Source organism: Gadus chalcogrammus, chromosome 8 (assembly GCF_026213295.1).
Source record: "Gadus chalcogrammus isolate NIFS_2021 chromosome 8, NIFS_Gcha_1.0, whole genome shotgun sequence".
Lineage (NCBI taxonomy): Eukaryota > Metazoa > Chordata > Actinopteri > Gadiformes > Gadidae > Gadus > Gadus chalcogrammus.
The window spans coordinates 26,518,215-26,529,244 of NC_079419.1; the positions used below are offsets into that span (position 1 = coordinate 26,518,215).

At 41.5% G+C, this 11,030-nt stretch overlaps 1 protein-coding gene across 2 annotated transcripts; it reads left to right on the forward strand.

Annotated features, from left to right (window-relative positions):
• The first annotated feature begins 3,085 nt into the window (after positions 1-3,085).
• On the forward strand, positions 3,086-5,477 carry LOC130388080 (coiled-coil domain-containing protein 106-like). Of its 2 annotated transcripts, none has more exons than XM_056597409.1 (4): positions 3,086-3,234; positions 3,525-3,674; positions 4,541-4,789; positions 4,915-5,477. In XM_056597409.1, exons 1-4 carry the CDS (start codon positions 3,111-3,113, stop codon positions 5,229-5,231), a joined length of 840 nt encoding a protein of 279 aa, XP_056453384.1. In that variant the 5' UTR covers positions 3,086-3,110; the 3' UTR covers positions 5,232-5,477. The 2 variants fall into 2 exon arrangements, with proteins under 2 accessions (XP_056453384.1, XP_056453385.1); XM_056597410.1 differs by having other exon boundaries at positions 4,544-4,789.
• Positions 5,478-11,030: the final 5,553 nt, after the last annotated feature.

Below are 11,030 nucleotides of genomic sequence, written 5' to 3' on the forward strand. Positions count from 1 at the left end.
GAAAAACAACAACGATAACAGCCTGAGTAGATCTATAGAGTCACTGCTCGAACACCGATCACAGCTTACTCTTATAGACACATACATGCAACAATTCCTTTGTTCCAATGGAGGTTTCCGCCCACATCAATCTTTGTCTTAACCCGATTTGGTAACACTTTATAATAACCCTCCATAATAAACCATTTATGAAGCATTTGTTCATAGTTTGTTCATCATTTACAAATTGTTATCCCAACATTTACAAACCTTAGTAATGTATTTGTAAATGAGTAGTAATGTATTTATGAACCTGTTTTCTAATGATCTATAAGAGGTTTTTACAAGGACATTGGTTAGGGATTTATAAATGAGTATTAATGTATTTACAAACATGTATTAATGTATTTACAAACATGTTTCAAATGATTTTCTAATGATCTATAATATCATATATAAGGACATTAGTAAGCTATTTTTTAATGAGTATAGATGTATTTATGAACGTGTTTCAAATGATTTTCTAACGATCTAAAAGATCATTTATAAGGACATTAGCAAGCTATTTGTAAACGAGTAGTCATGTTTGTATGAACATTTTTCAAACCATTTTCTAATTAATTATAAGATCATTAATAAGGTATATAATAATGGTCTGCTCACATTTTACAAATGATTAAGCAAGCAGGTTTCAATGAGTTAGTAATGATTCATAATATCCTTTATAAGGCATGTGATGATGGTCTGCTCACCATTTATGGGTCATCATGAATAACCTTTATTTAAAAAAATCCAGTCTGACACCGCTAAAAGTTAGCGGTTTCACAATAACTCTCAAAATGTTGCAGTTTTCGGCTAACGCTTAGCTCAAAACGTGCCCGTAAGTCGCCGAGTAAAAGTTATAGTAAATCCCACGATGACCGTGTCAGCCTTTTATTGTAGAGTGCACTACACGGTATAACAGCCTTCAGTCTCTTTCACTGTCGTTTTATTTAAGGTCAGCCATTCTAAATAGGTTTTAAAATACATGAAATACATTCCCTATTTAACGGATAGAGAGCAACCAGCATTACTCCGTAGCAAATTACTTTAGATGTCAAGAATGGAATTTAGAATCTAAAGCGTTACCAATTCATCAATGGCAATAACACACAACAAAACAACAAGGAAATACAGTGAAATATTTAATTGTACATTTTAGAAATGTCATACAGGAGCCGACCAAGTACCCCATGTCTGTGCTTTTTCCCCAGCCATTCACTCCACTCAATTACATTGAGGTGCTCAGAGAGCAAACTCTCCGTTCTATTTCCACGTAGCCTCCATATCTGCTCCTTGTAGGTGCGCCATGCCCTCTCTATGTTCTGTGTATGGGCACCAGTACGTGGATCCACGTACCACCTGCTGTGGTTTACCGTGAAGAGGCGGTATCCTAATGCAGGGAGGACACGATAAGCCCGCCACTCATCACTTACGATGGAGGAGCCCTGCCTCACATGACGCGTAATCATTGGTAGAAGGTGTCTTCTGGATCTTGTTTCGACCAGCCGCAGTATTGGCTTACCCTTCTTTCTCCCGTCATTCCTCACACTCAACATACCAAAGACCCACTTCTTCCTCTTCCGTCCTCCAGCCATTCTTCCTCTTCCATACTGTTGGATTAATGTAATTAAAAAAAGCAAACAAAATGGATGAGAGCAAAGAACGAAACATAACGCAAATACCTGAATAACTGTGAATAGGCTTCATAATTGTAGACCCAACATAATTTTTTTTGTGCTCAAGCAGCCAATTGTACTCCACCTATGTATTAAAATTGGCCGATATTGCCACGGAAAGAGATGCGGCGGAAAGACAAAACACACCTTTCTTTTATGTCGGAAATGGCTCTCATCAATCTGGACGAATTCTCTCCGTCCACCAATGACCTGTCCTCTCCGTCTTTTAAATTTTTCAATCGCTGTCACACAGACCCTCCGCAACTTTTTAGACATTTTAGTGAGGGTAGCAGAGCTCCCTGCTATGTCGTCAGCCATCATATCGATTTGTCTCATGCGTAGTCCCTGTGAAAATCTAAATAAACATAAAGTAAACATTGATTTAAATGTATTTACTGTATATTGTCTGCAATGTGCACCGAATGCAGCAATTGTATACAGTCATACCTGTGAATGAACCGCATCCAGTCACAGAGAGAGGTTTTCGAACGGCTGAATATGGACCTGTGCCTGACAGATTTCTGTCTCTTATGCCCTCTGTGCACTGCTCGTTGACATATCCTATTAAAATAGTATAAAACATTGTAAATAGGCATATTGGGATAACAGTAAACCAGGATAGATTTGGGATAGTGCATGTGACAGTCAGAAGCATGTTCACTGGTAATGCGCGATGGCTTTATGATAGGACTATGAAGCATGGGGACATGCTTCCCAGAAACAGGGGGGGGGGGGGGAGAGCCTAATTAATGTACTTTTACTGTAGTCTATACATATTTTATCAATTAGCTTAGGCTGTCAATATGCATCAATAATCCACATTGATATTAACACCTTTTCTTACCAAGTGTAATTGTCTCCTCCCTTGTCTTCTTTCAATTTCATCCTGCGATTGCAGAGATTGCATTTCATTTGTGGCCTTAACAGATGTTTTTTCTGTAGCCATTTGATTAGCTTCAGGCTTCGTTTCTTCGACCTGCGCCTATGAATAAGCTCCAGCAATTTCCTATTCAATCTATTCATCATAAACTAGTATTCCAGCACACGCACTTATTTGGCACACAGAGCAATGTTTCCTCTTACTAATGCGTAATGGAAGGAAGGAGAAGGTAGAGTTTTGGTACAGTCCCGTCAACGGTGGTTGTTCTTCACCCACAAATGTCTCACCAGAAAACAAAAATAACTAAAGTTGGCTAACCAGCAATAAATTGAAAAGTTGTTCAGGAGAACTTTCCAGTTTATTTAGCGCATATTTCCATCACATGAAACAATTAAACATGTAACATGCAATACTTTTATTTAAAACCCATTCATAGTTCCTGCAGCGTTGAGCAGAGGGGGACAGCCAATCAGGTGGGCACTTAGATTCATCACACGAGGGAGTCGGAACACAACTGCCAACTTGTTGCAGACATGAGACGTGCTGATACCCGCTCTCGGTCTAAACGTCCAGCGAACACGCTGAGCTCGGCAAGGAATACCCCTGCCGCCGGAGACGAATCGGTTGAGGAGGAAGCGGCGGGAACGTCTTCCACCGGTAAGTTGCAAGGCCAAGCTAATGCACATGAGAGCCGCGGTGGTAAGCTAGCTAACTAGCTGTAAGAGCTAGCTAGCTTGCCATTGACAGCTATTGATAGTTAGCATCCACGTGTTCAACTGTCTCAAGCCTGAGTGTCGTTCCGACAGGCATTAATGTACAGATGTACCACCTAGCTAGTAACCTTAGACTATCAAAACGATTTCCCTTCTTGCTTAATGTGCATATGATTAACCTTCATTATTGGAAATGAGCGGTGTGAACATTTTTACTTTCCCCCAAACATTAAGCTAGGACCACAGTCGCTCCTAATGCCCAACTGGCTTCAACGAGACTGCGCCATGAGCTGCAGATGGCCAGGCAGAAGTTGGACTGGCAGCAGGAGCTGGTTAAAGACTTGACCAAAGAAAGGGACTTCCTGCTGGAACAACTGGCTATGAGTAAGTCAATTTGCCATATTTGACAATACACTTGCTAACTTGAAACCTTTTCGTGCCAGCCCAAACGTGCCCTCATGGTCTAATACCACGTGATTATAATCTCTTATGCTAACATAAAGTTATCATTGTGTTGCCGTATGCGTTACTGATGATGTAAGAGCATAATTGTATGTTCCTGCTAGCATTAGCCTACTCTCTTCGTGTTTATGTTGATTAACATTATTGGTTAAATTCTAGTCATTTCCTCACGTACGTTTGCATCGACCTGTGCTAGCCTGTCTCCTACACTGTGCCACGGAGATTCGCGTGTTCGGATCGTGGTGGTAGCTGGACATAGGCTCCTAGGCAATGCCTGTATTTTCCATTTGTGGTCTTAGAGCGCCATTTTGGTATATTTATGTAACTGCGTTGTAATTCTAGTGTTTATAATACACTGAGTGCAGGTGATTGGTATAACAATTATTATTATTATTTCAGTTGTTTGCATAGCAAATCTGCATATTGCATAATAGTGAATTATATATTATGAATTATTAATATGTAATTGCACAATAGTGAATTATATATTATAAATAATGAATAATTACTATGTATATTGTTAAATATTAAGGATATTGGTACAGGTTGCTATTATGTATATTTATTTTCTGTATTCTGTATTTCTTTATTCTACAGAAAGCCAAATTTTAATTAATAATAACTAATGAATTATGATATTTTTAATACGGTAAATAATAAAACAAAAAACAGTAACGGGATGATTTTGAACTCAGAAAACTATCTTCCAAAGACCATCACACTTACTAGTGTGCCACGCACATGCCTATATTTTCCACTAATCATCCTCGGTCATTGTCTGTTTTTAGCAGCAAGAAAAAAGGACAAGGGCAGTCCACCCCAGGCGAAGAAGTGCCAGTCGCAGGGAGCCGACTCAACCGACTCGTCCAAGTCGGGGCCTGATTCTTCCCACTCTTCTTCCGACTCTTCTTCCGACTCTTCCTCCGACTCTTCCTCCTCGGATGAGGGACGGAAGAAGCAGAAGAACAGCAGGGGAAAAGGACGGAAGCAGGGGAAAAGGGCAAAGAACCGGAAGGGGCAAGGTGTTTACCAGCGAGGTAATAAGAATATACAGTGGCGGGGGAAAGTGTACACCCACTTTCAAGTGTATCAAGTTTGATAATTGAATTAGTAGTATATGTATGATGTGCGCTGTACTCATTTTACCTTCTCTCATTTGAAGCTAAAGATCCTGAAGAGGTGGTGGCCCGGTACCGCAAGGTGCTGAAAATCTGCAGGAAGGGAAGAACCATGGGGGCAGCCTTCAAAGCTGTGGGGGTCGACCGCAACACCATTGTTGTAAATGCCCCCATGGCAGAGCTGTGCATTGCTGCCCCAGAGGCGTATGCAGAGCTAAAAGAGAGCGCCCACAAAAAGGAGAAGCTCTCCAGTTTTGCACAGAGGTGCAAGGATGCCATAGACGTGGACGAAAACATTGTTACCCGAATCAAAGAATATAAAGACTCTGGCAAACTTTTGCCAATTACTAAAAAAAACTAGCTGATCCCCTTATTTAAAGTTACGTTGTTGTTGTTGCTGTTGTGTTAGATATTAGATTATTAGAATGCATGTTTAAAGTGAATTTATTGTCAGTGTGGTTTTTTAAATGAATGTTTTACAATTTCACTTCATTCCCTCGATGCTGTGTTGTGTGTTTTTGCCATTGATATGTTTAACAACCTAACGTTTGAGGTCATTTTTGGAGTTGTTGCTGCAGAAGTGTCTTCTAATGGTATGTCCCTCAGTAACAGGCCATTTGTAAATGCTTATAAAGTATAGACAGTACCAACTTTATATCAACCCATACAAAACACTTTACTAATGGTAAGTAAATGGTTTCTATAGTATGGTCCTCAGTTACTGGCCATTTGTAAATGCTTATAAAGTATAGACAGTGCCAACTTCATATCAACCCATGCAAAACACTTTACTTATGGTAAGTAAATGGTTTCTATAGTATGTTCCTCAGTTATTGGCCATTTGTAAATGCTTATAAAGTATAGACAGTGTCTACTTTATATCAACCCATGCAAAACACTTTACTAATGATAAGTAAATGCTTTCTAAAAACCTATATTAAGCATAAACTAAGGTGTTACATGTGCTCACATATATTATTTCACTTATGAATTGGACGATAGCTTGTGCTTGACAAAGGTTATTCATGATGACCCATAAATGGTGAGCAGACCATCATCACATGCCTTATAAAGGATATTATGAATCATTACTAACTCATTGAAACCTGCTTGCTTAATCATTTGTAAAATGTGAGCAGACCATTATTATATACCTTATTAATGATCTTATAAATAATTAGAAAATGGTTTGAAAAATGTTCATACAAACATGACTAGTCGTTTACAAATAGCTTGCTAATGTCCTTATAAATGATCTTTTAGATCGTTAGAAAATCATTTGAAACATGTTCATAATACATCTATACTCATTTAAAAATAGCTTACTAATGTCCTCATATATGATATTATAGATCATTAGAAAATCATTTGAAACATGTTTGTAAATACATTAATACATGTTTGTAAATACATTAATACTCATTTATAAATCCCTAAATAATGTCCTTATAAAAAACTCTTATAGATCATTAGAAAACAGGTTCATAAATACATTACTACTCATTTACAAATACATTACTAAGGTTTGTAAATGTTGGGATAACAATTTGCAAATGATGAACAAACTATGAACAAATGCTTCATAAATGGTTTATTATGGAGGGTTATTATAAAGTGTTACCCACATTTTCAACAAAGTGATTTTGGACACCAGTCTGAGGTCAGCATGCAATAACCCCGTAGCCAAGATGACCCAAGGCTGAAGGCTGAGGTCAACATGGCTTAACCCCGTAGCTTCCTGCTCATATCTGTGTCCCACCATCTGTTCTGACCCCAGGCTCTGCAGGTATCGTGTGTCTTCTACCATTAAGATATAAGGCCTAATAATAATCATAGTTCACCATAGAATAAACTCATTAATTTCTACCACATTGACGCGTGTCTCGGGGGCTCCCAAGGAGTTCCACAATCCTACGTCTTTGACACCTGGTGAATCTTGAGCTAGGTCAATCAAAACCGTCTAATCTAGGTAGAATAAGAGTCATCTGAACTCACAACAATTATGCACATCTGGGCATTAAATATAAGGGGATATTCTATAAACAAAACAAAAACTGAACCTAAAAGAAAAATTCAGAAGTTATCGGTTGAAACAGATGTTATTGTAAGTTAATTATAATGAACCATTTTCTAATTATCTTATAGTTTTATATGTGGTATGCTTTCAATATCTTCCCCTCTGTGTTGTTACCTTGCTGTGGTGGGGAGGCTTGTGTACTTCCGTGACCCTGGAGGCTATACCGGCGGGGGTAATACCCCTGGCAGGTCTTACCAAGCCGGGCAGGTTTTAGGGTAGAGGTCCGACTAAAGGCAACACCTGGTCCTCCAGGTTGGGGGTTAGGCGTGGGGCTAACAACCCCACCCCATAAAACAATACCTGTTACAGAAACGCAAACAAGAGTAAACCAAGATATCCCGCCCCGGAGTGAAGACGGACCTTCGTCAGAAGGATTTATGACGCAGGGTGGTGAAAGCCAGAAGCACCTGGAAGCCACTCTGCCGAAAACCATCCTCTCAACCGGTGTTACAACCACCATCGGTACATGGAACGTAAGGACCATGTTCGGAGCTGGAAAGACCGCACAAGTTGACACCGAGATGAACAAGTACAACCTTGCGATACTCGGAATTAGTGAATCAAGATGGACGGGTTCTGGACAGAAGAGGCTTACCACAGGAGAGCTGCTGCTGTACTCAGGCCATGAGGAGGACAATGCACACCACACCCAGGGAGTCACTTTGATGCTGTCCAAGGCTGCTCAGAGAGCACTCATGGGAGGGGAGGCACATGGCTCGAGAGCAATAGCAGCTACATTCAAAACAAAGAAGGAAAGAATAAACATGAACATCATTCAATGCTATGCCCCAACCAACGATAGTGACGAAGAGAGCAAGGACGAATTCTATAGCAGAATACAGACCATCATCCAGAGATACTCAGAAAGAGACATTACCATCTTAATGGGAGATCTTAATGCAAAAATATGAAGTAACAACAGAGGCTATGAGAGGATAATGGGGCAGCATGGTCTAGGCGAGATGAACGAAAATGGAGAGAGATTTGCAGAACTATGTGCAAATAACAACCTTGTCATCGGAGGAAGTGTCTTCCCCCACAGGGGATTACACAAAGCCACATGGGTATCACCGGACCTCTCCACTGAGAACCAAATAGACCATGTATGTGTCACCAAAAAGTTTAGGAGGTCCCTCTTAGATGTACGAGTCAGAAGAGGAGCTGACGTAGCATCAGACCATCATCTTCTCGTTGCCAAAGTCCAATTAAAGTTGAGGAGAAACTGGACAGGTGAGAAGAACCAGAGAAAGAAACAACACAGCACTTTTAAGAGATCCAGCAGTAACAGAAAAATTCAAGATCGAGCTAAAGAACAAGTTTCATGCCCTGCAAGAGCTAGATAAAGAAGGTGAGGAAAGAAACATAGATGGGATGTGGAAGGTGGTAAAGGAAACGGTAATTACAACCTGCAATGTAGCACTGGGACCACAGAAAGATAACCACAAGGCTTGGATATCAGCAGAGTCAATAAAGAAGGTGAAGGAGAGGAAAGAAAAGAAGGCAGCTCTTAACAGCAGTCGTACAAGAGCAGAGAAAGTAAAGGCACAAATAGAGTACAGGGAAGCAAATAAGAACGTGAAAAAAAGCTTGAAGACCGACAAGAGGAACTACATAGAGGCCCTTGCATTAGAAGCAGAAGAAGCAGCTGGACATGGGAATCTGAAGGACCGGTATGACACCACCAAAAAGCTGGCAGGAAAGACCAGTAAACCTCAAAGACCAGTAAAGGACAAAGAGGGAAAGCCAATAATGGGGGAGGAAGGACAGAAGAAAAGATGGTTGGAACATTTTGAGGAACTTCTCAACAGACCAGCCCCACAAGACCCACCACACATCCAACAAGCAGACAGGGATCTGCCAATAGACCTCAGTGTACCAAGAAGGGAGGAGATCAGGAAAGCCATTAAAAAACTTAGAAACGGCAAGGCTGCAGGACCAGATAGCATCCCGGCCGAGGCACTGAAGACGGACGCAGAGACCATGGGAGAGATGCTCCACCCTCTCTTTAAGAAGATGTGGGAAGAGGAAAACATCCCATACGAATGGAAGGAGGGCAATCTTGTGAAGATGCCAAAGAAAGGGGACCTGAGCAACTGTGGAAAGTATAGGGGGATCATGCTACTCTCCATCCCAGGAAAGGTCTTCTACAGGATCTTACTGGACAGGATGAAAGATGTGATTGACCCCCAGCTTAGAGACCAGAAGGCTGGCTTCCGCAAAAACAGATTGTGTACAGACCAGATTGCTACACTGCGCATCATCCTGGAACAGTCACTCGAGTGGAATTCACCGCTATTCATCAACTTCATCGACTACGAGAAGGCCTTCGATAGTGTGGACATGGAGACCCTCTGGAAGCTTCTCAGGCACTACGGAGTGCCAGAGAAATTAACTAACATCATCAGAAACACCTATGAGGGAATGACCTGCAGAGTGATCCACGAGGGACAACCTACCGGTGCTTTCAGTGTACAAACTGGAGTGAGACAGGGGTGCCTACTATCGCCATTCTTGTTCCTGCTGGCAATGGATTGGGTAATGAAGCAATCCTCAGCAGGAAGGAAAAACGGCATACAGTGGACAATGTGGGCGCAGCTCGAAGACCTGGACTTTGCAGATGACTTGGCCCTTCTCTCTCATACCCAGCAGCAGATGCAGGAAAAGACCAGCACCATCGCAACCAACTCTGCTCGCCTCGGTCTCAACATCCACAGAGGGAAGAGCAAAGTCATGAGAGTCAACTCTGTCAACACTGCACCCATCATGCTGGAAGGCGAAGCTCTGGAGGAGATTGAGGAGTTCACCTACCTTGGCAGCATTGTCAACAAGCAGGGTGGAACAGATGCAGATGTGAGAGTCAGGATTGGCAAGGCCAGAGTTGCGTACCTCCAACTAAAAAACATCTGGAGCGCAAAAGACCTGGCCATCACAACAAAGATCAAGATCTTTAACAGCAATGTGAAGTCAGTCCTACTCTACGGTGCTGAGACATGGAGGACTACGGTGAATACAACAAACAAAATCCAGTCATTCATCAATACCTGCCTGCGACGAATCCTCCAGATCCACTGGCCTAACACCATCAGCAACAAAGAACTGTGGGAACGTACCAGCCAAAAGCCAGCGGACGAAGAGATCCTCCAACAACGTTGGAGATGGATAGGCCATACTCTCCGTAAACCAGCCACAAACACCACAAGACAGTCCCTCAAGTGGAATCCCCAAAGGAAAAGAAAGAGACGGCCGCGAAACACCTGGCGTAGAGACTTGGAGGCAGACGCCAAGAAAATGGGCTACACTTGGGGACAGCTTGAGATGTTGGCCCAGGACCGGGATGCATGGAGAACTCTTGTTTGCGGCCTAAGCCCCAGAAGGGGTAGTAGGCGATGATGATGATGATGATGCTTTCAATATCCCCTCGTGTATGTAACAGTCGAGTAACCTCCATTATCTTGGTGGCTCTGACACACACGAGAGGACATTCACACATGGTATATGCATCCTCCATTTGTTTTTATTTTATATTTTTACTTATTTTATTTTCAATTTATTTTTATCTTTATATACCCATTCGTAAGAAAAGCACGAACGAAGATGCATCATAACATGCATCAACAGACCTAAAAATAAGCATATTATTCAATAATCTGAGGCCTCAGATGGGATTTCTCCCTGCAGAGCCCTTCATTTTCTAAAGGGTTCGCAGAGAGGTCCGCTGAGTGGCCAGGAGTTCTTACACATTCAGAATGGGTTGTTGAGGGCAGCTGCCTCCCAACAAACCAAAAGCCTTTGTTAACCATATGGTCATTTAAGTCATCATTCCTTAAGATGTCATAAATATGGGGTTGGCCGTTCCTTATCACTTGCGTCTCTGCGCTTCCTTGGGGATCAAGGATAACAGGCCCAAACCAACACAAGATAACAAAGGAACAGAGTGAGAACTGATTGACCACTAACCTCAAAGGATTACATTTTAAACGACCCTGCAGAAAACAGGGTGACAAGACCATATGGGAAAACACCAACATAAGAAAACTTAAATTCGTAACATTAACAAAATATCTTAATATTAAAAATCTGCAT

Excerpts from the sequence above, each read along its gene's own strand:
- LOC130388080 (XM_056597409.1), top strand. The coding sequence starts at position 3,111 with ATGAGACGTGCTGATACCCGCTCTCGGTCTAAACGTCCAGCGAACACG. Across the intron at positions 3,235-3,524 it reads GGCGGGAACGTCTTCCACCG|CTAGGACCACAGTCGCTCCT; the intron begins GTAAGTTGCAAG and ends CCAAACATTAAG. Across the intron at positions 4,790-4,914 it reads GCAAGGTGTTTACCAGCGAG|CTAAAGATCCTGAAGAGGTG; the intron begins GTAATAAGAATA and ends TCTCATTTGAAG.